This window comes from Gadus morhua, chromosome 15 (genome assembly GCF_902167405.1).
Source record: "Gadus morhua chromosome 15, gadMor3.0, whole genome shotgun sequence".
In the NCBI taxonomy this organism is placed as follows: Eukaryota; Metazoa; Chordata; class Actinopteri; order Gadiformes; family Gadidae; genus Gadus; species Gadus morhua.
This window is the reverse complement of record NC_044062.1, coordinates 15719607-15747372: the sequence shown is the minus strand read 5'-3', so window position 1 is coordinate 15747372 and position 27766 is coordinate 15719607. Positions and strand designations below refer to the sequence as shown.

The 27766-nt window shown below is 44.5% G+C and overlaps 4 protein-coding genes across 8 annotated transcripts; 1 reads left to right on the top strand and 3 right to left on the bottom strand.

Moving 5' to 3' along the window:
* Nucleotides 1-1137: 1137 nt before the first annotated feature.
* On the bottom strand, nucleotides 1138-3680 carry LOC115560365 (ribosome-binding protein 1). The gene is made up of 5 exons (XM_030379766.1): nucleotides 3509-3680; nucleotides 2619-3361; nucleotides 1702-2113; nucleotides 1412-1568; nucleotides 1138-1315 (listed from the first exon to the last, which is right to left on the bottom strand). The coding sequence occupies exons 1-5, from the start codon at nucleotides 3678-3680 to the stop codon at nucleotides 1294-1296; spliced, it is 1506 nt and encodes a 501-aa protein (XP_030235626.1). The 3' UTR covers nucleotides 1138-1293.
* Nucleotides 3681-14950: 11270 nt separating this feature from the next.
* LOC115560263 (uncharacterized) lies at nucleotides 14951-18469 on the top strand. 4 transcript variants are annotated; one of them, XM_030379599.1, is made up of 4 exons: nucleotides 14951-15303; nucleotides 15603-15818; nucleotides 15942-16080; nucleotides 17539-18469. In XM_030379599.1, exons 1-4 carry the CDS (start codon nucleotides 15041-15043, stop codon nucleotides 18328-18330), a joined length of 1410 nt encoding a protein of 469 aa, XP_030235459.1. In that variant the 5' UTR covers nucleotides 14951-15040; the 3' UTR covers nucleotides 18331-18469. The 4 variants fall into 4 exon arrangements, 2 of the variants coding, with proteins under 2 accessions (XP_030235459.1, XP_030235460.1); XR_003979726.1 differs by lacking the exon at nucleotides 15942-16080; XM_030379600.1 differs by having other exon boundaries at nucleotides 14951-15818.
* On the bottom strand, nucleotides 16063-19749 carry LOC115560262 (uncharacterized). Its single transcript, XM_030379598.1, has 4 exons — nucleotides 19447-19749; nucleotides 18876-18988; nucleotides 18577-18662; nucleotides 16063-17477 (listed from the first exon to the last, which is right to left on the bottom strand). Exons 1-4 carry the CDS (start codon nucleotides 19645-19647, stop codon nucleotides 16351-16353), a joined length of 1527 nt encoding a protein of 508 aa, XP_030235458.1. The 5' UTR covers nucleotides 19648-19749; the 3' UTR covers nucleotides 16063-16350.
* A 1306-nt stretch (nucleotides 19750-21055) lies between these two features.
* Nucleotides 21056-24346, bottom strand: LOC115560463 (bromodomain-containing protein DDB_G0280777-like). Of its 2 annotated transcripts, XM_030379894.1 has the most exons (5): nucleotides 22780-24346; nucleotides 22117-22276; nucleotides 21865-22014; nucleotides 21575-21731; nucleotides 21056-21478 (listed from the first exon to the last, which is right to left on the bottom strand). In XM_030379894.1, the coding sequence occupies exons 1-5, from the start codon at nucleotides 24034-24036 to the stop codon at nucleotides 21457-21459; spliced, it is 1746 nt and encodes a 581-aa protein (XP_030235754.1). In that variant the 5' UTR covers nucleotides 24037-24346; the 3' UTR covers nucleotides 21056-21456. The 2 variants fall into 2 exon arrangements, with proteins under 2 accessions (XP_030235754.1, XP_030235753.1); XM_030379893.1 differs by having other exon boundaries at nucleotides 21865-22276.
* Between the last annotated feature and the right edge of the window lie 3420 nt (nucleotides 24347-27766).

Below are 27766 nucleotides of genomic sequence, written 5' to 3'. Positions count from 1 at the left end.
ATAAACAACACCACAACAATAGGCAACACATTAAGAGAGCGGGAGAGGGTGGAAGATGGCGGAGGATGATTTGTCAAATGTTGTAGGTGGTCCTGAAGAGATAGGTTTTAGGTGGACTTTTGAATGAACAGTGTATCAGAGTTTCGGATGGCCAGAGGGAGGGAGTTCCAAAGGGTAGGGGCGGTGATGGCGAAGGCTCTGTTCCCCAGGGTGCGGTACTTGGTCTTGGTGATGGGGGTGAGAACGTTGGCGTCAGCGGAGTGTAGGCGATGAGTGGGGGAGTGGCGATGGAGGAGATCTGTTATGTACAAGGATCCAAAGCTGTTTAGCGCTTTGTAGGTGGTGAGGAGGATCTTGAAATTAATGCGTTGTTTTATTGGAAGCCAATGAAGTTGAAGGAGGATGGGAGTAATGTGTTCTCTTGAGGGGGAGTTAGTAAGCAGTCAGGCAGCAGAGTTTAGTACATATTGCAATTTTTGAAGAACAGTGGAGGGGAGGCCATACAGAATGCTATAGTCGAGTCTGTAAGTGATGAAGGCGTGGATTAGTGTTTCAGCAGCTGAGGATGAAAGAGTGGGTCGAAGGCGTACAATGTTGCGGAGTTGGAAGAATGATGTTTTTCTGACGGTGTTTAAGTGTGGCTTGAAGGAGAGGGTGGACATAAATAAACAATAAATAAACAAATAATAATAATAACAATAAACAAACAAATGGAGACAGGGGCTTGTGTGTCTGTGTGTCTGTCTGTCTGTCTGGAAGGAGGTATCTGGAGTTGGGCCAAAAAGCATATTCCTTCCTGCTGTTGTATGTATGTTTGTGCACGCTCGCACAAGTGTCAAGAGAGTGGGTCTGCCCTTAAGTATTAGATATTTGTATACATCTAAAAACAAACACAATATGACCAGCTTTCTCAAAGAATTTTTTATTGGATGTTGTTGTCATCGAATATAAATAGTACAGTCAAATACAAAAGTGTAATACACAGTATGACAGGCAGTGGAAACATACAGTTGATGCTTCCATTTTGAGATGCTCTTTTCTTGGCCTGTTGTCCTGTGAAAAACGCCCTGAGATGATGGGGATCCCATGGCCATGGGAGATTGGTCCATAGAGCTATGCTGTCTTCGAGTCTTTTTTTAAGCTCGAAATTGCAGCACAGACTTCGGACCAAAAGTGGTCTTGTATTGTCTTGTGTTCTTTTGTATTCTTTTGTATTCTTTGAGTTTTATTATGCTTCTATGTATATATGTACAGGTGACCCGCACCGGGGGTGGCCGGATGGAGGGGATCGGCTTATTGGCACAGGGCGACCAATCTGGAAATGCAAACAAAACAAGGTTGAAAGAAATCAGGTTTCTGTTGACGCTGAAGCCTCATATCTTCTCATATTAAGAAATAAACAGTAACTCACCCCAAAGACACCTTCTGCAATCTGGTCATCCTTTTCTTAGGCCCGTCTGCTGGCCCCTCTCCTGCATCGCTGAGGCCCCGTTCAGCAGCCCACTGCTCGTAGCGCTGCTCCTCCTTCAGCCTCTGAGCCTCCTTCTGCTCCCGGCGTTTATCAGCTTCTGCAGAACAAAATGGACATGTAAGAAGATTTAAAAGAATGCAAGAGCATGTGCCACACACCACAACATCCTTAGTGGCGTCATGAAAAGTTTTGGATTGCACAATTAGCCAAGGTTATTCAAAAGGACTCACTGCTGGAGATGAGGTGTTCCTCCGTGTCCTCCTTCAGGTAGGTCCCGGCGTTCCTCTTATTGTTTGGCTCCTTCTCCTTCACCACACAGAGCCAATTGAAGAATCTCCACCCGAGGCTCTTTCTTTTGGGCTCCTGTACAGGTTCCTCCCCTTCTTCGTCGGGTATGACCGAGATCTCAGTGTTGTTAGGGGGAGCCACAGGTTCTGTACAGCCCATAACAACAAAAGGTTTCTCCTCGATCGCTACTACACCTGGCAGGGCGGTGGCTGGCGGTTGATCCTGGTTGAGGATCAAGACCACGGCGTCAATGGGACGTTGACAGACGACAACGTGGTGGTTGCCATTGTCAGTTGGCATCTCCAGCTCTAACGCGTCCTCCTCAGCCTCCAAGACCCCCGGTGTCCTCACCATCTAGGACACAACACACAGCGTATGTTAAAACAGGATACCACACTGTTGATTAGGGATGCACCTGCATCAACCCACATGTGCATACCTGTGGGTATGTGTGTGAGTGTGTGAGTTCAGGTGCATGATTGAGATATTATGTGTGACATTAAGTTAATACAATAAGCACAAGGGACTGAGAAGCGGTGACTTATATAGAGGAGCGGGGCCTCGTGATGTCATAGAAGTTCCGCTGGCCAGAGACGTAACATGGTGTAGCCACGGTTACCGGATTGTTTTGTGTACATTCTTATGAAAACTGCAAAGATATGCTGAAGTCTAAATCAGTCATTTGGATGTTTTATCCATGGATAACGTTTAAGAAAATTTACATGAACATATTTATATATTTTTTTTAGCTGATAGTACTGATAGTAAATGTGGTCAATCGTGTGTGTGTATGTGTGGGTGCGCACGCCTTTGAAAAAAGTGCATCTGCACACTTAAAGTTTGTGTGTGCGGATCGTACTGGTGTCCTCTCCCTCCTCAGCTCGCCCTCCTGGTGGAGTCCCTCCTGTTGGGGTCCCTCCTGTTGGAGGTCCTCCTGGTGGAGACTCTCCTGTTGGGGTCCCTCCTGTTGTGGTCCCTCTGGTTGTGGTCCCAGTGGTTGGAGACCCCCCTGGTAGAGTCCCTCTCGTTGTAGGAGTCCCTCTGGCAGGAGTCCCTCTGGTTGGAGGCCCTCTGGTTGGAGGCCCTCTGGTTGGAGGCCCTCTGGTTGGAGACCCTCTGGTTGGAGGCCCTCTGGTTGGAGACCCTCTGGTTGGAGACCCTCCTGATGGAGACTCTCTGGTTGGAGGCCCTCTGGTTGGAGACCCTCCTGGTGGGGTCCCTCCTGGTTGAGATCCTCCTGATGAAGTCCCTCCTCTTGGAGTCCCTCCGCCTGGATTCCCTCTGGTTGTGGTCCCTCCGGTTGGAGACCCCCCTGGTAGAGTCCCTCCCGTTGGAGGAGTCCATCCTGGAGGAAACCCTCTGGTTGGAGACCCTCCGGTTGGAGTCCCTCACCGCTGTCTGTGACCAAGTGTCTGCTTAGGTAAACGATGATTACCATATGTTTGAGTCTCTCCTGGTGGAGAGTCTCTTGGGGGAGACTCTCTTGGTGGAGGCTCTCCTGGTGGAGGGACTCCTGTTGGAGGCTCTCCTGTTGGAGACCCTCCTGGTGGAGGGACCCCTGTTGGAGACCCTCCTGTTGGAGGGACCCCTGGCGGAGACCCTCTTGGTGGAGGCTCTCCTGTTGGAGACCCTCCTGATGGAGGCTCTCCTGTTGGAGACCCTCCTGATGGAGGCTCTCCTGGTGGAGACCCTCCTGTTGGAGACCCTCCTGATGGAGACCCTCCTGATGGAGGCTCTCCTGGTGGAGACCCTCCTGTTGGAGACCCTCCTGATGGAGACCCTCCTGTTGGAGGGACTCCTGGTGGAGACCCTCCTGTCGGAGGGACCCCTGGTGGAGGCTCTCCTGGTGGAGGCTCTCCTGTTGGATGAGGTCCTCAGGTTTCGGTTGCCTCTTCCGGTTCCTCACACGTCTCCTCCCCATCGTTTGCTTGCTCAATAGTAGAACAAACGCTACCTGGGTAAAACGCTGCTGTGCTTGCTCAGTGATTACAAGGTAATGCTTACGCTCGACTCTCTGATCAGCACTGAGCACTGGACTGAGGAGCGGTGACTTATATAGGGGAGTGGGCATTGTGATGTCATAATGGTCCACTGGAGGTTCCGCTGGGTGTTGTGGTGTTGTCGCGGACAACCAGATTGTTTTGATTACATACTTTAGAAAAAGCCTTTATGAGCTCAAGTTCAAATGACAAAAATAAAACGATCACTTTAATACAAAAAGTGTACAACACGCCGATACGAAATTGGTTGACACAAGTCCATAAGCTGTTTCTAATTCGATCTACGTTTTATACCCAAAACATGTACATAAACTCACACTGGGTAGCCAGGAAAGACTACCCAGCCTATCAGTTGGTCTTTTATCAACTTTTGTGATACTATTATTGAAACATTAGTTGGAATGTGTCATTCTTGTAGATCAACTAGAGCACAAATGTTGGTCATTGCCCCCTACTACTTGTTTGAGGCCCCATTACTGATAATAATTTAGTGCCATGTATAAAAGCATTGAGATAGCCTTAATTTAAAAAGCACTGCTATTGAAGAATCAGCTGTTTACTTTCTTAAGGATTCTTGTTATGGGCCAATAGAGGTGAATTCCTTTTCAGAAAAAATGAAAATAGTCAGGCCAATTCAGGGCCCCTTGCACACCTGGGCCCCTAGGCAACACACACACGCGCACACACACACCCACCCCCACACACAGGGCCGCTGACAGGTTTGGCTGGGCCCGGGACAAAATTCTCTCAATGGGCAACATTGAGAGAATTGCCCCCCCCCCCCCCACTCCTCCTGAATCACTGTGTCTTTCTCTCTCTCTCTCTTCACTCTCCTCCCCTTCTCTCTCACTGGTAGCCTGTTCTTCCTCTATCTCACTGGTAGCCTGTTCTTCCTCTCTCTCATCCTCTTTGGTAGCCTGTTCTTCCTCTCTCTCATCCTCTTTGGTAGCCTGTTCTTCCTCTCTCTCATCCTGTTTGGTAGCCTGTTCTTCTCTCTCATCCTCTCTAGCCTCTCCTATAAAGGTGAACATATTTCGATAAAAAGGGCTATATCTAAATTAACAGGGGTCAAAATGAACCATTTAAAAAAGAACAAATTGAAAACCCCTTAATTTGACGATTTAACACAGAAAAGAATAGACTGATCAACTTGGCTAACTCCATCCCAAAGACTACAAAAGTTTAAAAATCTAAGTTTTTTTTTTTGTTCCCAAAATTGTCAAACGCCGAAACACAACCACAGAATTCCCTTGTGCAGCTCCCAAACACATGACGTCGGGATGACAAGCCCATTTATTACGGATAAACCAAAAGGATTATTTACAACTTTAATTGGATAGGCTATGGATATGGACTGAGTGAAGTTATGGCTTTCAGAATCATATCACAATAAAACTCACGCTATTGTATTCACTTAGAGCTCATTAACTGCACATTTCATCGACCATTTTTCACTTGACCAAGGGGAATCATGTCAAGGGTACTTTTATTTATCGCCAGACCCGCGTTTATGTCCGCTGAACTTCCAGAGAATGTTTGGGGAACAAGGCGGAGCCCATTCATCTGGCGAGTTTCAAGTTAACGGCAATCAGAAACTAAGTTACAGGCTACCCCAAAACGTCACGTTTATAACCCATTCGTTACATCCAACTCTATCTAAATGGCAATTTCACATGTTGCCATGCCACTGGCTTATTTTTAACCATGAGCCGCGTTACACTGGCTGTAATTCAGCTTACTGGGAATGATTCTCAAATCAATTCAGCCTGATTGGAGTGCGCAGCGCGTGCCTGCCTGAAACATTTGATTTGGACATGGGCCTATTTGCGGGGTAATGTGCATATTCTAAGATTCAATTAGATATAGGCGTATGAAATACAGTTTAATAAAGCCGTTGTGGTTATCAAATTATTCAATGCCCCCTGTCTGTCTGATATTGATCTCCGTGTGACTTGCTCATGTGGTGCTGCGCTAATATGTTTGACACGCCGCCTGTGCCTGTGTTACTTGACGACGGGGCTGGAAAAAGTTGGCCGTGTCTTACCTGGCTGTGCTGCACAGCTGCCTTTACTGGTACCGGCTGCAGCATCACCTGAGTCTTTTCTGAAATATTTATAAATATTTATAAAGAGATCCCCTCAGGCTTTCGGCTTCTTCCTCTCTTTTTCGCCTTTCTTTTTTTTTCAGGGCTCCTGACTTGTGCATGTTGAATCAACTCGCGCACTGACCACTAATGGAATGATGTCGTCTTTTTTCTTCTCCAAAGACCAAACCATTTTGGCATAGGGGTGATAGGGGGTTATTGGCCGTTTTTTCAAGGGCAATGAAGGCAAACAATCTAGGAGTCATTAATTGAATGCAAATAAAGCACTTTTCTTCTCTAAATCAACACATTTTGAAGTATACATACAATAATTAATCCCAACTTCATGGGGGTCCAGTTATGGGCCCCCCCCCATTCCAGGGCCAGTCCAGGGCCCGGGACAACGTACCCGTTTGTCCCCCCCTGTCGGCGGGCCTGCCCACACACACACACACAGGTTCAGTGAGAGAATGAGAAAAATATGTATTTTAGAAGGATTAGAAGCCGTTGCTATACTTGGAAGGAGACATGTGGGCTCTCTATTTAATTTTTTTCCATGTATTCCATTTTTGTTATCTCCCATAGACATCAGCAAGCATAAATTCAGAATGTTACCATTGAAACAGTTGTCACGCATATAGCAGGGGTGAAAGGAATAGGGTTTATTGGTTATGCATTGGATATTCTCTGCTTTGTTTCGGTACAAATATTACTGTACCAATGCATCAACCAAGTGTGATTAATGATGTAGGCCACCCTGGATGGCAGAGCTTATGAATATATGGCTTGGTAACAGACAATTGGTAACACAACAGGAACATTCTGAAACTTTCTGCGTGAAAGTCATTCACATAAAAAGGAACACATACTAAAGTATCATTTGAATCAATATGTTTAGTCATTGAGCATATGTTCATTCTGAAATGTTCAGATACATGTAACGAGCAATCAGCAAGGCGTCATAGGTATGTTGCTCAATGAAATTGAGTTTGTAACTACTTGGGTTTAACCTAACCATAACAATTTCTAGACTATCCCACCCCCTTAAAAATGACAGAAATGCTGAACTGGAGACGGCTTATGTTGTTTGAAGCATAAGCCAGTTTCAACAAATATGATAATAATATAACAGATATATCAACTGTACAACTATATAATAACTACAGATTCTTCCCTAGAGCAAACAGTATTGCCAGAAGGTAACCACCTATGACTATTCACCACTGCTTAATAACTAATCAATAACCATTCAATGTTTTTGTTTTCAGTCTACTTCAGATTGATGTGGACGTGGAAGAACCAGTCTCTGTTTTCTATATCATATCAATGTATGATATGATATAGATATCTATGTATTATATGATATTATATAGATATAGAGCTCCAGGACTCCCGAATATTTACAGAACACGGCCAAAGGCTGTGTGCGCCTCACCATTGCGATACTTCCACTGTAAACAGAGCGCATGGAAACGTGGCCGCAAGCTGCTCAGGGCCACATCCCCACCCTCCTCCTTGACCCGCCTCTCTCCTCCTCATTTGCATTAAAGCTACAGACAGCGAAACGGCACGTTTGGGGAAAGATCAATGTGTGAATGGCTTGTAGTGCTTGTAGTTCAAATTCTGTGTAAGGGGCCCACTAATATAAAGCATCCATAAAGTAGCATGCTATGGGACCTTTAAATGAAATGTCCCACGTCATTCGTTTTAAAAAACGAATGACAACGAACCTGGATGTGGTCAAAACAGCGGCAGATAATGATTCATTTGTCTGTTCTCAACGTCACCTCCCCCTGCTTTTACTTGGAGAACCTTACGCATCCCTCTCTCCGTCACGGGGCGCCCCCATGTACTCACACATCCTCTGATCATCACCCTGCCACGTGGGGAAATAAATAACGCACGCATATCGCTTGAGTAGTAAAGAGTGTTGTGGTGTGTGGGCACACTGGACTGAGATTTTTGATGACGAGACGCACCAGTTCTGCTCTGAGATCTGCTCCTGTGGACCAACAAAATAAGCTAAAGGCAAGTGCACCACAACCTGTTGACCCTGATTCGATGGCAGCAGTCCAATCCGTCGAAACGTCTGTCTGCATGACGACTTAGTAAAGGCCAGACACGTCGGGGCTTTGATATCATTGAGACCTCCAGCCACCTCTGATCTAGCCGAATTGCTAACGCAACTTTTTCTTCTCACGCTCCGGTTTGAAGAGTTAGACAGGCGTGCGATGGAATTAGGAAAAGGAATAGCACTGCTGTGTTGTCCTGTCACGATCTCACACTATGTCTGGAAGGTTGTAAACAGACAGCTTAAGTGAAGGACTTTCTGAACTGGTAACAGGCTGTAACACTGTTGAACAAACCCCCCACCCCCGTCTAGCACTCGACTTTTAAATGGCTACCTGCTTACCTGTTGCATTTCACTCTGCAATGTTTACCTGTTTACATTTACTGCTTGTGCTATATAACTGTTAACATTCATTACTGCACTGTTTCACCAATTGCCCTTGCACTACTACAATAAACATAGATATACTACAAGTATATATATAGTATTATATATATATGTATATGTCTATTTATACTCTCCGAACATAATCCCCCTATACTTCTGAAAAACCTGTATTTGTAACCTTATACTGTACTCAAATAGCACTTTGGTATTTAAATTAGAGCTGTCAAGCGATTAAAATATTTAATCGTGATTAATCGCATTAATGTCATAGTTAACTCTAATTAATCGCGATTAATCGCAAATTATTTTTCTATGCTAAATATCCCTTGTTTTTTTTGTCCCATAATTCTTCTCATTTTAATTCTCTTATCAACATGGTGAAGTGCATCGGCTTGCCTTGTGCAAATGATTTTTTATTGATAACAACATTGGCCTATACACTGATCAAAACAGGACGATACAAAAAAAGAGCCTATAGTGCAATTAAACGACTGCTTTGAACAAATGTCATTTGAACATAGCAGTCAGGCTGCTGCTTCTTTGCTTTGAAAAAAAAAAAAAGTTTTTTTTTTTTAGCATTTAGCATTTAGCGTTGAGTGAACTTGTTGATACAGTTTGGTATGTTGTTTTGGCTTAGCGCCGACTCTGTGCCAGTGAGACGCAGCTGGAACTCTCTCTCTCTTGTCCAGCTTCGGGAAGGATACAATGTAGCTTTGATCATCTTGTTGTGTATTGGTCAGATTTAGCTCAGTAAACTCACCTATCGGAACTGTATCCTGGAGGAGTCCTTATGCTCCTTATGCTAGGAGTCTAATGCTGCTAGGCTCGTTTCAAATAAAGCCACTGTCTGTCGCAGTTTGGTGCAGTCTGTGCATTTCCCAGTCTCCGTGCCTGTGATATCCGAGTACAGAGGCATGTTGGCGATATGAAAGTCCAAGGCTTTTGCTGCGGTCTGATCCGGGAGTCATAAAAAGTGCCAAAATGTATTGTTGAATCGAGCGATGGAGGACGACGGAAACAAACTACATATTGTTAAGTATTATGATCATGATATAAAATAAAATAAAGTAGATCTGAACGATGAATTAAGTAGTTTTTTCCAATGCCTAGCGTGGCTTCGGGAAACATCACCTCTCTCTCTGTTGCCTCTCTCTCTTCTTATCGAGACAGGGGCTTGTGTTTGTTTGTGTCTGTCTGTCTGGAAGGAGGGATCCGGAGTCTGGCCAAAAAGCATATTCAGTGAGGATATCCTGCGAGACACTATTATGTTCCTAAGAGGCCAACGTAGCTGGAGACTGACGAAACGAAATGCTTAATAAAGTTGAAAACTTACCAGCTAAGATGTCAGTCGCATATTATTACATGGTACCAGGAGTAAAAGTATTAGATAGTTAATGTCTGTGTGAGAAAGACGGAATGGATGTCATAAAACCACCAAAGCCATTGAAGCTCACGGGAAATATTGATTATGCTTGGAAACTGTTTAAACAGGCGTTTCAACTTTATTTGACTGCAACTGGCGCCAACGACAAGAGCGGTGAGAGGAAAGTAGCATTGTTACTTACGATAGCAGGGACACAAGCGATTGCAATATTCAATACGTTTAAGTTTACAGATGGAGATGAAAAGAAACTGAGCAATGTTCTGGAAGAGGCGGAGTGGCCGTCGGGACGATCGGGAGATTTCCCGGCCGACCGACCGGCCAGCGAGGTCAGGTGGACCGGACCGCAATTGTGTAGCGGCCTGCGAAGTCAGTTGGACTGGCCGACAGTTGTGAGCGGCCGTGAGGCGTCTGCAAGCCGGCCCTGAGCATAATTTATTCCCCGTCAAGACGCCGTGAAAATCCCCGAAATAGAGAATACGACGTCCGATCCAACCAATATTTATACCCCTTGCTTACTCTCTATGTCTCATTCATGGTTTTTCTTTTGTATATTTTTTTTTTATTTCATTTAATTCTTCATTATTCAGGCGTTACAGAACTTTCATAGCCATAAATAAATAATACGAACTACAGTTTACTTTAATTTGTTTGTTCTTGAATTGACGTAGAATGGAGCAAAGACTCCTGGGATTGAGAAATGCGTTTATCCATAAACAGCTTGGAGGTCAAGTCCATTTTCGGAAATGTAGGGGGATATATGAGCACGTCTAATGGCATGACCCAACTCGCCTCTCACACTCGGTGATAGCGTCTTATAACGTTCTATATATAATAGTATAATATAATTGTATAGATAATATCAAGGCCAAAAGCTCTGTGCGCCTCCGGATGGCTGTAGGGCGGGGAGCACTACGGCCATCCGGAGTGCTTTTGTTTACCGGCGTTGCTATGGTTACCGGTCTTGTAAGGAAGTGCGCCAATTCTCTTCCGCACAGAGCAGAACTGTGGCCTATTTTACACATTTTTATTGTCTTAATTATAATTATATCATTCATTTTTACCGATTTTACCTTTTTAGTACTGAAAAAATAATTAATTCCCCGTCAAGACGCCGTGAAAATCCCCGAAATAAAGAAATTAAATTCAATCCAACCAATATTTATACCCCTTGCTTACTCTCTATGTCTCATTCATGGTTTTTTTTTATATTATTTTTTTTTACTTCATTTAATTCTTCATTATTCAGGCGTTACAGAACTTTCATAGCCATAAATAAATAATACGAACTACAGTTTACTTTAATTTGTTTGTTCTTGAATGGACGTAGAATGGAGCAAAGACTCCAGGGATTGAGAAATGCGTTTATCCAATAAACAGCTTGGAGGTCAAGTCCATTTTCGGAAATGTAGGGGGATATATGAGCGGCCCCACGTCTAATGGCATGACCCAACTCGCCTCTCACACTCGGTGATAGCGTCTTATAACGTTCTATATATAATAGTATAATATAATTGTATAGATAATATCAAGGCCAAAAGCTCTGTGCGCCTCCGGATGGCTGCAGGGCGGGGAGCACTACGGCCATCCGGAGTGCTTTTGTTTACCGGCGTTGCTATGGTTACCGGTCTTGTAAGGAAGTGCGCCAATTCTCTTCCGCACAGAGCAGAACTGTGGCCTATTTTACACATTTTTATTGTCTTAATTATAATTATATCATTCATTTTTACCGATTTTTCTTTTTTAGTACTGAAAAAATAATTAATTCCCCGTCAAGACGCCGTGAAAATCCCCGAAATAAAGAATTTAAATTTCGATCCAACCAATATTTATACCCCTTGCTTACTCTCTATGTCTCATTCATGGTTTTTTTCTATATTATTTTTTTTTACTTCATTCAATTCTTCATTATTCAGGCGTTACAGAACTTTCATAGCCATAAATAAATAATACGAACTACAGTTTACTTTAATTTGTTTGTTCTTGAATTGACGTAGAATGGAGCAAAGACTCCTGGGATTGAGAAATGCGTTTATCCAATAAACAGCTTGGAGGTCAAGTCCATTTTCGGAAATGTAGGGGGATATATGAGCGGCCCCACGTCTAATGGCATGACCCAACTCGCCTCTCACACTCGGTGATAGCGTCTTATAACGTTCTATATATAATAGCAGTGGCGGACTCAGGAGGGGGGGGGCAGGGCCCCCCCTCGTGGCTCAATGGTTGAAAAAGCTTGCTAAAGTGCCCTTCAAGAGTGTCGAAAACGAGAGGAAAGGCCTTATTGGCTGGCCTTTTCACGTGCAAAACATGATTAAGTGCCCTCTACGGTGCTCCTTCATACAATAAATTATGATGATGTGTCCTCTAGAACAAGAAAACTCAATGACGTGCCTTAATGAGTGCCATTATAGTCCCCTTCTGCCCACCTGGTGCCCTTTTAGTGCCCCATTTAGTACCCTGATAGTGCCCTTCTGCCCGTCTGGAGCCCTTCTAGTGCCCTGATAGTCCCCTCCTGCCCATCTGGTGCCCTTCTAGTACCCTGATAGTGACCTTCTGCCCGTCTGGTCCTTCTAGTGCCCTTCCAGTGCCCTTCTAGTGCCCTTCTAGTGCCCTGCTGCCCGTCTGGTCCTTCTAGTGCCCTTCCAGTTCCCTTCTAGTGCCCTTCTAGTGCCCTGCTGCCCGTCTGGTCCTTCTAGTGCCCTTCTAGTGCCCTTCTAGTACCCTGATAGTGCCCTTCTGCCCATCTGGTCCTTCTAGTGCCCTTCTAGTGCCCTTCTAGTACCCTGATAGTGCCCTTCTGCCCGTCTGGTCCTTCTAGTGCCCTTCCAATGCCCTTCTAGTGCCCTTCTAGTTCCCTGATAGTGCCCTTCTGCTCGTCTGGTCCTTATAGTGCCCTTCTAAGATAAGATAAGATAAGATAGTCCTTTATTAATCCCCCTTGGGAGAAATTCACAGGTGACCAGCAGTACAGTGGGAAAAGAGAAGTGCGAAAAAACAGTATATATACAATACATTTACTAATTGAAAATAAAATTATAGTGCAAAACTATTTTAATGAGATAAAGTTAAGATAAAACAAACATACTATATACATGTAACTCTCCGTTTGTAGGTGACCTGTGTGTTAAGTAAATAAATAAGTACGATGAAATATGAGGTATAATATAAATATAAGTATAAATATAAATATAAATGTGCCAAATGTGCAGGGACCCTGAAGTAATCGAAAAATTTAGTAAATAAATAACAAATAACAAGGTTAACAATAGGTGCAGTCCTTAGGTGTGCGGTTTAGTCCTTAAACAGGTCTGGATAAAGGAGCTGTTGGGACTTTGGGGACGTTGGGAGCGGGGGGTTGAGGTGTTATAAAGTCTGATAGCTGATGGGATGAAAGAGCCCCCCAAGCGCTTTGAGGCACGTGGCTGAGAGAGTCTGTGGCTGAATGTGCTCCTGAGTTGCCTCAGCTCAGCGTAGAGAGGGTGAGAGGGATTGTCCATGATCGCCTGCAGCTTCCCCCTCATCCTCCTCTCTGTCACAGCCTCCACACAGTCCAGCTTCATCCCCACCACAGAGCTCGCCTTCCTCACCAGCTTATTCATCTTGCTGGCACCACCGCTCCCGATGCCTCCTCCCCAGCACACTACAGCAAAGAAGGTGGCACTGGCTACCACAGACTGGTAGAACATCTGTAGTAGCCTAGTGCACACCTTGAAAGACCTGAGCCTCCTCAGGAAGAACAGCCTACTCTGTCCCTTCCTGTAGAGGGCCTCAGTGTTGTCTGACCAGTCTAATTTATTGTTCAGGTGCACCCCAAGGAACTTGTAGGTGTCCACCATCTCCACCTCCTTCCCGTTTATGGAAACAGGTATTGGGGTGCTCTTTCTGCGCCAGAAGTCCACCACCAGCTCCTTGGTTTTCCCGGTGTTGAGCTGAAGGTGGTTCCCGTCGCACCATCCCACAAAGTTCTCAACTAGTTCCCTATACTCTTCCTCCCTATTGTCTGTGATGCATCCAACAATGGAGGAGTCATCAGAGAACTTCTGCAGACGGCATGCTCGGGAGTTGCAGCAGTTCTAGTGCTTTTCTGCCCGTCTGGTGCCCCCATGGTTGAAAAAGTGTGCTAAAGTGCCCTCTATGGTTGTGAAAATGAGAGAAAGTGCCTTATTGGCTGCCCTTTACACGTGAACAAAATTTAATGAGTGCCCTAGGTAGCCCCTGATGATGATGATGTGCCCTCTGGAGCAAGAATATGGCAAACCAAAAAAAACATGTTGTGGTTAGCTATTGAGGTACAGACGTTCCTCTCTTTGGTAGCTGACGAACGGGGAATGCGAGGCTTTGCTTTCATGTGGCGTCGCCATGACAAACAGGTACATCGAGTGGTACTTAAATCTCCACTGGATAACGAAGCAAAAAGTGGATTAAGAGTATGTCAGTACCAATAGTGGAAAGGCGCAATTAGATACCAAGTTAGAAAAACTTAATATTTTCAGTATGCATAATCCGTTTAAAATGTATACACATTTTTTGAGCGTTCAACATCATTCAAGTGTAGGTCATTTCATGCAAGAGAGACGATAATGGTCAGCTATCACCTCAACATGAAGGAAAACTTCCTTAAATTTTTCCGTAGCTGGCTGTCAGCGGTCAACGACTGTATGGGAGTGGCACATTGAATTTTCTCCAGTCTAATTTTTACTTAAATGTTAGTAAAGATGAAAGCAGTAAGGCATCCTCCTTTCTTTGGCTAAAATGTGAAAGTGGGCTCATTTTGGTGTTTATAAAGTCGCTAGAATAAGGGGAAACAGTGTCTTTGAAGCAACAATTTTTCTGGGGGAGCACCCCCAGACCCCCCGTTTCAATTATGAGCCCAACTATTCTTTTAAGTGCTACATGGAGATGTAACAAGTGCCCCGAATTGGACCTTCAAGGCAGCGCTTGCTAAGGTTAGGGGATAAGACCTTCAAGGCAGCGCTGCCTTCAAGGCTCCGTTGGGGGAACAAAACATCATCAAGATAGAAAAGCCACTGTGTCCGCTGGTGGGGCCCAATGTTGTCCAGAATGTGCCCTTTTTATTTTTTCGCCCCTGCCCTTCAAACACTCTGAGTCCGCCACTGTATAATGGTATAATATAATTGTATAGAAAATATCAAGGCCAAAACGCTCTGTGCGCCTCCGGATGGCTGTAGGGCGGGGAGCACTACGGCCATCCGGAGTGCTATTGTTTACCGGCGTTGCTATGGTTACCGGTCTTGTAAGGAAGTGCGCCAATTGACCTTTCGCAAAAGCCCCGCCCCCCTTAGTTACCGTTGCTAGCCCGACAAGCTTCTTGACGCCGACGGAGTGTCAACACAGTGTCATGTCGGGGAAAAATATAGCGGTGCGTGTCAGTGACTCTTTTTGGAGCAATACTTGTGCGATATCCTCCAGATCGAGGCAAAAGGGGTTACAGTATGCGGTGGAGGGATACATTAAAAACATTAAAATAAACAAAGAAGGGGACACTACGACTGTCGAGGCGAAAGCGTACCGGTCAATGGCAAAATCGGAGAAACCCCATGATCTCTACCTCACATGCAACGAGCACAGCCTTTTGGACCAGTTATGCTCTTGCACTGCCGGGTAAGTTCAGGACACTTGTATACTTCAGGAGGATGTTGACTGAAATATTTAAATTAGTTAGATAGCCAGTCAACATCCTTTCAACTATCCTTTCTAGCAAGAAGCAACGTCATCAGAGTCTAGCTTGTTACAATATGTTGTTACAACATGGATGTAAGGTTACATGTCAAGGCACTCTAATATTGCAGTAACTAGCTAGTAACATTATTGTCATAAGGCTGGTTGACATAAGCAATTCATAGTCACTGCAAATAGCATTTCCAAAACAAACACCTAATGCTACTTCTGGCTTAAATCAGTTCACCAGGTTTTTGCTCTCACATTGTGGGCCTTATGTACACCCTGGACCTGTGCCGTGCCAGACATAATGACATCTCCTCCACAAGCCAGCCTCAGCAGTGGCACAAAGCCAGGGGTAAAAAAATAACTGGACAACCTGTGAGCAGTGTGGTGGTAGCCAAGGCCAAAGTCAACCGCAAGCGGAAACCCATCATGTCCAGCTATATCCACAATAAGTAAGTATTTTACTTTCCATGTACTCTACAGCAACACCATCATTCACACTGTTCTGAACATATTCCTGTGTACTGTGTAACATGATAGACAATAATACTCACCTCTGAATGTATTTGTTAAAGGAAAGAGTTAGGGACAGCAGTGTATGGTCTACTGAGGGAGATGTCAGATGCACCTATAAGCTACATTGCTGATGAAACTGCACCTGAGGTAGAAGTTGGAGGCAGGAAGTATGCAGTGGGGTGCGGTCTAAGCCACCAGGTGAGATTTTATTAAAGTTTCATTAAAATTTGACATTTACAAATTCTAAATTGTGCTTACAATGTAAAAAAAGGAAAATTGGGCTGACATATTATATACACCTACACATAAAAACATGAAACAAGGATTTCTATAGCACCTTCCACAGCTCAGGCTGACAAAATGCCCCACAGTGGTGAGTAAAAATAACAGGTTAAAGCAGTAATAATGTCATGTAGTAATACTTTGTATTTGTTGCCATGTGATGCTACGACTGTCCCAGACTGTCCCTTACTTAAGTATGTGTGGCTGGAAGTTTGAAAGCATGCTCACCACATACCAGATGTGATTTATAATCCCTAACCTTGTATTAGGAATTTTGTCTGACACCATCTTGAACTTTTTTATTTTACCGATGGCCCTCTCTACGTGCACCCTGTGCTTTGCAATGCGCTTTGTCACCAGCACATCTCCAGCGGGCATTTGCCTCTTAAATCTCGAAAACGGTGGCAGGTTTAACTGCAGTCCGACTGCTCGCATCTCTTCCTCGATCAAGAAGCCCTTATCAGCCATTATGCCATCCCCTCTTTGCAAATAGCCACTCTCTATAAGTTGCTCTAGTAACGGGATGATACCACATTGCCTGACTATCTCCTTATCGGACATGGATCCTGTGAAGAGGGCAGATGAAAAAATCACAGCACCACGGGGGTCACAGGCAACTAGCGATTTTAGGGTGTTTGTGCTTTTGTAGTTTGAAAAGCTCTGGCTTTGCAACACCAGTGACGTTGGCCTTTCGATTTTCAGCTCTGTACAATCTAATATTGCAAATGTGGATGGGTAGTCTGCTTTGTAGGTTTCTGGCATGTTTTGTGCAATGACATCTCTGTGAGGCCAAATTGGTAATTCACCTAATACGTCAAACATATAATGAATCCAGGAATTGAAAATAGTACTTGCTGTTTGCGTGGTTATATTAAATCTAAAGGCAAGGTTCTTTAGGTCTTCGTTGTTGCGAAGTTTCATTAAAACAAACAGCAACTGGCTACGGAGGGGCATCTCAGCAACTTGCCAATCATTGCGCTTGTAGTTTAAGGGCACATTTATTTGAGTGGTGTGTGGATCATTTGGGATGCCAAATATTGTGCACAGTTGGTTGAATCGATCATATGTAAACCCAGTACTGTATTCCAACATTTTAGGGATTTCACTGCTTTCAAGTAGTTCAGGTGTTAGAGTTTTCTTTTTAAGTGTGCTAATTTGTGCTTTCAGCCTTTCTATTTCAGTTTCCTTTAAAGACAATTTCAATTTCATGTTGTTGTTTTCTTCTTCTAATTTCTTCTCCTTTTCAGTGCTCTGGTCCTCCTCAGGCTCTCTTTCTAGCTGGCATCCAGGAAGTGGGGGTTGCTCAGTACTCTCTGTAATGAAAAAATGTTTGCATGTTATTGATAATCCTTTATCTTTGTCCCTTTTTTAAAGCTGCCACTTGTTTGCCAAGTTGGAGAGTCTTCTGTTGATCCTGGAGTAACTCCTGTCAGCCAACCAGATGACCTGCCCAACTTTCCTCTGCCATCCCAACCCACCAGCTTCTGCACAGTTCTGAGTGAAAGTGCCATGCGTTGTTACACAGAACTGAAAATGTCTTTGCCTGATTCTATAGCTCTGGAACAGGAAACCAGGGAACAGAGCACAAACAACTTGTGGTTCCATGCAAGGTCTGCCCGAATAACATCAACCTCTTTTAAAAGAATCTGCTCTAGGAGAGCTGACCATGAAAAACTTGCTACAAGCTTAAAGAGTGCCGCATCAGTACAAACTAAGGCCATGAAAAGAGGTGTAGAACAAGAGCCCATAGCAGCAACACAGTACACAAAGCTCACAGGTAATCTAGTGTATCCATGTGGTTTTGTTGTAAATCCTGATGCCCCACACCTTGGTACTTCACCTGACCGTAAGGTGATAGAGGGAGGAGGGAGTGAAAGCCCAAGCTATGGGCTTTTAGAAATTAAGTGCCCATCCAAGAACAGCTTTACAGAGTGTCCTTACCTTTGCAAGCAGGCAGATGGACGCTATAAACTAAAAGAGTGTAATGCCCATCATTATCAAATAATGGGGCAGCTTGGGCTCACGGGTATGTCATGGTGTGATTTTTTTGTTAAATGTGAGGAAGATTACCACCTAGAAAGAATACAATTTGATGTTGCAAAATGGGAAGAGATGAAGAGCAAGCTTGATGCATTTTTCTTTGACTACTATGTTACATACCAGTGAGATAAATCCGTGATCGTCTTACTGTATGTATGTATGGACTCTTATTTTGTTCTCTTGTTTCTTTGTTCTTCTTGTTTGTTTTGACCTCTGAACAGAGAATGAAAGTGCCAATAAAGGAACTTATTCACTGTCTGAAACATCTTGCTGCCTATTCTATCATTCAACACAATACAGAGGTAATGGGATTGGGCAGGCTAGTCCACTCCTGTTACGCCAGTATTAACTTGAAAAAGGCTTATCACTCACCACTGTCAACAATATACTGTTGAGTCTCGTCTGCATCATCAGTGCTGGAGGTGGAGCCAGAGGCATCCTGCACACTTAATCTGCATCTGTATAGATTTTTGGGACATGAATTTACAGTACTTTGTTTCTATTATATTGTATATCATCATCATTAACCTTTATTTAACCAGCGAGTCAATAACATGTTCTTATTTACAGTAACAGTAACGTTAGGCTATATGACATGTACTAACAGGTTAAATATAGAGTTATATACTGCACTTCAAATCAAATATTATTGACATGTAATTTAGGCTTACCGTTTTTGGGGTGGCTTTCGACAGCCTCCGAGCTGCTCCCTAGTCTGGTTCGACACTTGTACAGCAAGTACAGGGTGGGGATACTCAGGGGTAGGCTGTCCATTCACAAAATGCTACATGAAAGATGAAAACAAAATAAGTTTAAATTGCCTGTTGGGACGCTATGTTCAACTTCGATGTAAACTGACGAAACATAACGTTACGTAACGCTAGGGCTAGCTAAGCTTAGAGGGTAACGTTCTGGCAATGATATACTAGTAATAAGGGTGCAACCGATCACAAATCTCACGGTTCGGATCGGGTCACGGTTTTTGAGTCACGGGTCGGATCATTTTCGGATCAACAACAATAAAGATAACAAGACTGCTGATAAAAAAAAAAAATTATCAGCCGATCCGCAGGATCACTTGCGTCCCGAACCGTGAGGGTTGATCCGTACGGATCACGGGAAATCCGTGAACCGTTGCACCACGAACTAGTAGTATACAATATTTGCTAATAGTAACCATAACTTTGATATCCAGTATTATTAGCTAGCTATCACTATGGCGTTAGTCTAGCCTAGCCTTACCTTGGAGCAGACGTATGCATGCTTGTTTATTTTCGTGACATTTAGCTGGGAGTGGGGCCTTCCACACTGTTTGATCCATCGTAGGCACCGCTCCTGTTGTGTTTTCGGCTTTGGAAAAGGAAAGAACACGACTCCCCCAGCCAAACTCTTGGGGTACCTACTGTCCGATTTACATACGCCATAGGCACATCGCTTCACCATTTTGCTTGTCGGACTTTGTTTGTCGGACCTTGTTTACATAGTAACGGTTGCTAGGATGTATGATTGGACAATGACCGTTTGGGGGCGGGGTTTTGCGAAAGGTCAATTCTCTTCCGCACAGAGCAGAACTGTGGCCCATTTTACACATTTTTATTGTCTTAATTATAATTAAATCATTCATTATTAACGATTTTTGTTTTTTATTACTGAAAAAAAACAACGTTGTTGGGGGGGGGGGGGCGGAGCACCCCTGGGAAAAAATTGGGACAGACCTGTTCCACTTCAGAGGGAGAGAGTATATCTACTGATGATCGACTACTACTCCAACTATCCTGAGATGATATGAAGTCCAGCTTTGCAAGACATGGCATTCCAGGAACTGTCGTCTCGGACAATGAGCCTCAGTATGCCAGTCAGGAGTTCAAGCAGTTTGCCAGAGAGTATGGATTTGAACATGTCACAGTAAACCCACACTTCCCACAGGCAAATGGCAAGGCTGAGAAGGGTGTTCAAATGGTGAAAGGTCTTCTGACAAAGGCAACAGAGAATGGTGAGGATCCTTACTCTGCTCGCTTATAGAGCAGCACCTCGGCGTGCGGGAAGTCTACGGCTGAACTGCTCATGGGCAGACGACTACAGACACAGATCCCAACAGCAAAAGCAATGCAACCTCTGCAGGCGGGCGACAGAGTCCGAGTTTTCAACACAGGAAGACAGAATTTGGCAGCGCGCTGGAACAGTGCTAAATGAAGTGGCTCCGAGGACCTACGCAGTCCAGACGGACACCGGGGCTGTGGTCAGACGAAACAGGTTGCAGCTACTCAAAAGACAGGCCAGCAATGCAGTTCCTTCAATAGAGGAGCACAGGGACAAACATGCACAACAGTAACCATCAGCCAGTGGTTTTAGAGGAGAATGCACCTGTCGTGACGGAGCCAGAGGCAGCTCCAGAGAGACGGTCAGAGCGCATTAGAAAAGCCCCTGAAAGACTTGATCTGTAGCCGAAGGCTGTAAACAGTCTGTTTGCTATGAGGCGGTGGTAAAGACTGTCCTCCTACAGTGTGCTAAGAACTGGCAACCTCTGGCACCAAATTATTATTTATTTACTTTGTTTAAAGAGTGCATAGTGAATCTGTTTTTGTTTACTGTGTAAGGGAGATGTAAGGATATCCTGGGTGACACTATTATGTTCCTAAGAGGCCACCGTAGCTGGAGACGTAGCGAAATGTTTAATAAAGTTAGTTGAATGCTTACCAGCTAAGATGTCAGTCGCATATTATTACACCTTCCTGCTGTGGTGTGTATGTTTGTTCACGCTCACACAAGTGTCAGTCAAAGAGAGTGGGTCTGCCATTAAGTATTAGATATTTGTATACATCTAAAAACAAACACAATATGACCAGCTTTCTCAAAGAATTTTTTATTGGATGTTGTTGTCATCGAATATAAATAGTACAGTCAAATACAAAAGTGTAATACACAGAATGACAGGCAGTGGAAACATACAGTTGATGCTTCCATTTTGAGATGCTCTTTTCTTGGCCTGTTGTCCTGTGAAAAACGCCCTGAGATGATGGGGATCCCATGGCCATGGGAGATTGGTCCATAGAGCTATGCTGTCTTCGAGTCTTTGAGTTTTATTTTGATTTTTTTTAAGCTCGAAATTGCAGCACAGACTTCGGACCAAAAGTGGTCTTGTATTGTCTTGTGTTCTTTTGTATTCTTTTGTATTCTTTGAGTTTTATTATGCTTCTATGTATATATGTACAGGTGACCCGCACCGGGGGTGGCCGGATGGAGGTGATCGGCTTATTGGCACAGGGCGACCAATCTGGAAATGCAAACGAAACAAGGTTGAAAGAAATCAGGTTTCTGTTGACGCTGAAGCCTCATATCTTCTCATATTAAGAAATAAACAGTAACTCACCCCAAAGACACCTTCTGCAATCTGGTCATCCTTTTCTTAGGCCCGTCTGCTGGCCCCTCTCCTGCATCGCTGAGGCCCCGTTCAGCAGCCCACTGCTCGTAGCGCTGCTCCTCCTTCAGCCTCTGAGCCTCCTTCTGCTCCCGGCGTTTATCAGCTTCTGCAGAACAAAATGGACATGTAAGAAGATTTAAAAGAATGCAAGAGCATGTGCCACACACCACAACATCCTTAGTGGCGTCATGAAATGTTTTGGATTGCACAATTAGCCAAGGTTATTCAAAAGGACTCACTGCTGGAGATGAGGTGTTCCTCCGTGTCCTCCTTCAGGTAGGTCCCGGCGTTCCTCTTATTTTTTGGCTCCTTCTCCTTCACCACACAGAGCCAATTGAAGAATCTCCACCCGAGGCTCTTTCTTTTGGGCTCCTGTACAGGTTCCTCCCCTTCTTCGTCGGGTATGACCGAGATTTCAGTGTTGTTAGGGGGAGCCACAGGTTCTGTACAGCCCATAACGACAAAAGGTTTCTCCTCGATCGCTACTACACCTGGCAGGGCGGTGGCTGGCGGTTGATCCTGGTTGAGGATCAAGACCACGGCGTCAATGGGACGTTGACAGACGACAACGTGGTGGTTGCCATTGTCAGTTGGCATCTCCAGCTCTAACGCGTCCTCCTCAGCCTCCAAGACCCCCGGTGTCCTCATCATCTAGGACACAACAAACAGCGTATGTTAAAACAGGATACCACACTGTTGATTAGGGATGCACCTGCATCAACCCACATGTGCATACCTGTGGGTCTGTGTGTGTATGTGTGTGAGTTCAGGTGCATGATTGAGATATTATGTGTGACATTAAGTTAATACAATAAGCACAAGGGACTGAGAAGCGGTGACTTATATAGAGGAGCGGGGCCTCGTGATGTCATAGAGGTTCCGCTGGCCAGAGACGTAACATGGTGTAGCCACGGTTACCGGATTGTTTTGTGTACATTCTTATGAAAACTGCAAAGATATGCTGAAGTCTAAATCAGTCATTTGGATGTTTTATCCGTGGATAACGTTTAAGAAAATTTACATGAACATATTTATATTTTTTTTTTAGCTGATAGTACTGATAGTAAATGTGGTCAATTGTGTGTGTGTGTGGGTGCGCACGCTTTTGAAAAAAGTGCATCTGCACACTCAAAGTTTGTGTGTGTGGATCGTACTGGTGTCCTCTCCCTCCTCAGCTCGCCCTCCTGGTGGAGTCCCTCCTGTTGGGGTCCCTCCTGTTGGAGGTCCTCCTGGTGGAGACTCTCCTGTTGGGGTCCCTCCTGTTGTGGTCCCTCTGGTTGTGGTCCCAGTGGTTGGAGACCCCCCTGGTAGAGTCCCTCTCGTTGTAGGAGTCCCTCTGGCAGGAGTCCCTCTGGTTGGAGGCCCTCTGGTTGGAGGCCCTCTGGTTGGAGGCCCTCTGGTTGGAGACCCTCTGGTTGGAGGCCCTCTGGTTGGAGACCCTCTGGTTGGAGACCCTCCTGGTGGAGACTCTCTGGTTGGAGGCCCTCTGGTTGGAGACCCTCCTGGTGGGGTCCCTCCTGGTTGAGATCCTCCTGATGAAGTCCCTCCTCTTGGAGTCCCTCCGCCTGGAGTCCCTCTGGTTGTGGTCCCTCCGGTTGGAGACCCCCCTGGTAGAGTCCCTCCCGTTGGAGGAGTCCATCCTGGAGGAGACCCTCTGGTTGGAGACCCTCCGGTTGGAGTCCCTCACCGCTGTCTGTGACCAGGTGTCTGCTTAGGTAAACGATGATTACCATATGTTTGAGTCTCTCCTGGTGGAGAGTCTCTTGGGGGAGACTCTCTTGGTGGAGGCTCTCCTGGTGGAGGGACTCCTGTTGGAGGCTCTCCTGTTGGAGACCCTCCTGGTGGAGGGACTCCTGATGGAGACCCTCCTGGTGGAGGCTCTCCTGATGGAGACCCTCCTGTTGGAGGGACCCCTGGTGGAGACCCTCCTGTTGGAGGGATCCCTGGTGGAGACCCTCTTGGTGGAGGCTCTCCTGTTGGAGACCCTCCTGATGGAGGCTCTCCTGGTGGAGACCCTCCTGTTGGAGACCCTCCTGATGGAGACCCTCCTGATGGAGGCTCTCCTGTTGGAGACCCTCCTGATGGAGACCCTCCTGATGGAGGCTCTCCTGGTGGAGACCCTCCTGTTGGAGACCCTCCTGATGGAGACCCTCCTGTTGGAGGGACCCCTGGTGGAGGCTCTCCTGGTGGAGGCTCTCCTGTTGGATGAGGTCCTCAGGTTTCGGTTGCCTCTTCCGGTTCCTCACACGTCTCCTCCCCATCGTTTGCTTGCTCAATAGTAGAACAAACGCTACCTGGGTAAAACGCTGCTGTGCTTGCTCAGTGATTACAAGGTAATGCTTACGCTCGACTCTCTGATCAGCACTGAGCACTGGACTGAGGAGCGGTGACTTATATAGGGGAGTGGGCATTGTGATGTCATAATGGTCCACCGGAGGTTCCGCTGGGTGTTGTGGTGTTGTCACGGACAACCAGATTGTTTTGATCACATACTTTAGAAAAAGCCTTTATGAGCTCAAGTTCAAATGACAAAAATAAAACGATCACTTTAATACAAAAAGTGTACAACACGCCGATACGAAATTGGTTGACACAAGTCCATAAGCTGTTTCTAATTCGATCTACGTTTTATACCCAAAACATGTACATAAACTCACACTGGGTAGCCAGGAAAGACTACCCAGCCTATCAGTTGGTCTTTTATCAACTTTTGTGATACAATTATTGACACAGAAGTTGGAATGTGTCATTCTTGTAGATCAACTAGAGCACACATGTTGGTCATTGCCCCCTACTACTTGTTTGAGGCCCCATTACTGATAATAATTTAGTGCCATGTATAAAAGCATTGAGATAGCCTTAATTTAAAAAGCACTGCTATTGAAGAATCAGCTGTTTACTTTCTTAAGGATTCTTGTTATGGGCCAATGGGGGTGAATTCCTTTTAAGAAAAAATGAAAATAGTCAGGCCAATTCAGGGCCCCTTGCACACCTGGGCCCCTAGGCAACACACACACGCGCACACACACACCCACCCCCACACACACACACACAGGCTCAGTGAGAGAATGAGAAAAATATGTATTTTAGAAGGATTAGAAGCCGTTGCTATACTTGGAAAGGAGACATGTGGGCTCTGTATTTAAATTTTTTCCATGTATTCCATTTTTGTTATCTCCCATAGACATCAGCAAGCATAAATTCAGAATGTTACCATTGAAACAGTTGTCACGCATATTGCAGGGGTGAAAGGAATAGGGTTTATTGGTTATGCATTGGATATTCTCTGCTTTGTCTCGGTACAAATATTACTGTACCAATGTATCAACCAAGTGTGATTAATGATGTAGGCCACCCTGGATGGCAGAGCTTATGAATGTATGGCTTGGTAACAGACAATTGGTAACACAACAGGAACATTCTGAAACTTTCTGCCTGAAAGTCATTCACATAAAAAGGAACACATACTAAAGTATCATTTGAATCAATATGTTTAGTCATTGAGCATATGTTCATTCTGAAATGTTCAGATACATGTGACGAGCAATCAGCAAGGCGTCATAGGTATGTTGCTCAATGAAATTGAGTTTGTAACCATGAACTACTTGGGTTTAACCTAACCATAACAATTTCTAGACTATCCCACCCCCTTAAAAATGACAGAAATGCTGAACTGGAGACGGCTTATGTTGTTTGAAGCATAAGCCAGTTTCAACAAATATGATAATAATATAACAGATATATCAACTGTACAACTATATAATAACTACAGATTCTTCCCTAGAGCAAACAGTATTGCCAGAAGGTAACCACCTATGAGTATTCACCACTGCTTAATAACTAATCAATAACCATTCAATGTTTTTGTTTTCAGTCTACTTCAGATTGATGTGGACGTGGAAGAACCAGTCTCTGTTTTCTATATCATATCAATGTATGATATGATATAGATATCTATGTATGATGTGATATTATTTAGATATAGAGCTCCAGGACTCCCGAATATTTACAGAACACGGCCAAAGGCTGTGTGCGCCTCACCATTGCGATACTTCCACTGTAAACAGAGCGCATGGAAACGTGGCCGCAAGCTGCTCAGGGCCACATCCCCACCCTCCTCCTTGACCCGCCTCTCTCCTCCTCATTTGCATTAAAGCTACAGACAGCGAAACGGCACGTTTGGGGAAAGATCAATGTGTGACTGGCTTGTAGTGCTTGTAGTTCAAATTCTGTGTAAGGGGCCCACTAATATAAAGCATCCATAAAGTAGCATGCTATGGGACCTTTAAATGAAATGTCCCACGTCATTCGTTTTAAAAAACGAATGACAACGAACCTGGATGTGGTCATAACAGCGGCAGATAATGATTCATTTGTCTGTTCTCGACGTCACCTCCCCCTGCTTTTACTTGGAGAACCTTACGCATCCCTCTCTCCGTCACGGGGCGCCCCCATGTACTCACACATCCTCTGATCATCACCCTGCCACGTGGGGAAATAAATAACGCACGCATATCGCTGGAGTAGTAAAGAGTGTTGTGGTGTGTGGGCACACTGGACTGAGATTTTTGATGACGAGACGCACCAGTTCTGCTCTGAGATCTGCTCCTGTGGACCAACAAAATAAGCTAAAGGCAAGTGCACCACAACCTGTTGACCCTGATTCGATGGCAGCAGTCCAATCCGTCGAAACGTCTGTCTGCATGACGACTTAGTAAAGGCCAGACACGTCGGGGCTTTGATATCATTGAGACCTCCAGCCACCTCTGATCTAGCCGAATTGCTAACGCAACTTTTTCTTCTCACGCTCCGGTTTGAAGAGTTAGACAGGCGTGCGATGGAATTAGGAAAAGGAATAGCACTGCTGTGTTGTCCTGTCACGATCTCACACTATGTCTGGAAGGTTGTAAACAGACAGCTTAAGTGAAGGACTTTCTGAACTGGTAACAGGCTGTAGCACTGTTGAACAAACCCCCCACCCCCGTCTAGCACTCGACTTTTAAATGGTTACCTGCTTACCTGTTGCATTTCACTCTGCAATGTTTACCTGTTTACATTTACTGCTTGTGCTATATAACTGTTAACATTCATTACTGCACTGTTTCACCAATTGCCCTTGCACTACTACAATAAACATAGATATACTACAAGTATATATATAGTATTTTATATATATGTATATGTCTATTTATACTCTCCGAACATAATCCCCCTATACTTCTGACAAACCTGTATTTGTAACCTTATACTGTACTCAAATAGCACTTTGGTATTTAAATTAGAGCTGTCAAGCGATTAAAATATTTAATCGTGATTAATCGCATTAATGTCATAGTTAACTCTAATTAATCGCGATTAATCGCAAATTATTTTTCTATGCTAAATATCCCTTGATTTTTTTGTCCCATAATTCTTCTCATTTTAATTCTCTTATCAACATGGTGAAGTGCATCGGCTTGCCTTGTGCAAATTATTTTTTATTGATAACAACATTGGCATATACACTGATCAAAACAGGACGATACAAAAAAAGAGCCTATAGTGCAATTAAACGACTGCTTTGAACAAATGTCATTTGAACATAGCAGTCAGGCTGCTGCTTCTTTGCTTTGAGCCAAAGAAAAAAAAAAAAAGTTTTTTTTTTTTTTTTAAATAAAATAATTACCTTAATCGCGCGATAAAAATTTTAACGCCGTTAAATTTGGTTTGCGTTAACGCCGTTAATAACGCGTTTAACTGACAGCTCTAATTTAAATGCTTCTTTTGCACTTCTGGTTAGACGTCAACTGCATTTCATTGGTTCTGTGTACTCTGCCAGTGACAATAAAGTTTAATCTAATCTAGTCTGATAATATTATTAAAGGCCCCTTGGCAGGTTACCCAGCACTGTCCATTAATAGGTACATAAAGCACTTAGGTGAGACGGAGGGGTGAAGGCCTGGGAGAGGGAGATCTGACAGTGAAAAAAAGTTTGAAGTTACACCAGAAGCTCTGTGTGTGTGTGTGTGTGTGTGTGTGTGTGTGTGTGTGTGTGTGTGTGTGTGTGTGTGTGTGTGTGTGTGTGTGTGTGTGTGTGTGTGTGTGTGTGTGTGTGTGTGTGTGTGTGTGTGTGTGTGTGTGTGTGTGTGTGTGTGTGTGCGT

Bases quoted from the DNA above. Each gene is read 5' to 3' on its own strand.
- LOC115560365 (XM_030379766.1), bottom strand. From the start codon at position 3,680: ATGGGGAGGAGACGTGTGAGGAACCGGAAGAGGCAACCGAAACCTGAG. The intron at 3,362-3,508 runs GTCTCCACCAGG...GCCTCCACCAAG, and splicing joins GGAGGGTCTCCAACAGGAGG to AGGGTCTCCGCCAGGGGTCC. The intron at 1,569-1,701 runs GTGAGTCCTTTT...TTTGTTCTGCAG, and splicing joins GGAACACCTCATCTCCAGCA to AAGCTGATAAACGCCGGGAG.
- LOC115560463 (XM_030379893.1), bottom strand. From the start codon at position 24,036: ATGCCCACTCCCCTATATAAGTCACCGCTCCTCAGTCCAGTGCTCAGT. The intron at 21,732-21,864 runs GTGAGTCCTTTT...TTTGTTCTGCAG, and splicing joins GGAACACCTCATCTCCAGCA to AAGCTGATAAACGCCGGGAG. The intron at 21,479-21,574 runs GTGAGTTACTGT...TTGCATTTCCAG, and splicing joins TTGCAGAAGGTGTCTTTGGG to ATTGGTCGCCCTGTGCCAAT.
- LOC115560262 (XM_030379598.1), bottom strand. From the start codon at position 19,647: ATGGTGAAGCGATGTGCCTATGGCGTATGTAAATCGGACAGTAGGTAC. The intron at 18,989-19,446 runs GTAAGGCTAGGC...TCTTTCATGTAG, and splicing joins ATGCATACGTCTGCTCCAAG to CATTTTGTGAATGGACAGCC. The intron at 17,478-18,576 runs GTGAGTGATAAG...TTTTCATTACAG, and splicing joins ACAGTATATTGTTGACAGTG to AGAGTACTGAGCAACCCCCA.
- LOC115560263 (XM_030379599.1), top strand. From the start codon at position 15,041: ATGTCGGGGAAAAATATAGCGGTGCGTGTCAGTGACTCTTTTTGGAGC. The intron at 15,304-15,602 runs GTAAGTTCAGGA...GGCTTAAATCAG, and splicing joins TTATGCTCTTGCACTGCCGG to TTCACCAGGTTTTTGCTCTC. The intron at 15,819-15,941 runs GTAAGTATTTTA...TATTTGTTAAAG, and splicing joins TCCAGCTATATCCACAATAA to GAAAGAGTTAGGGACAGCAG.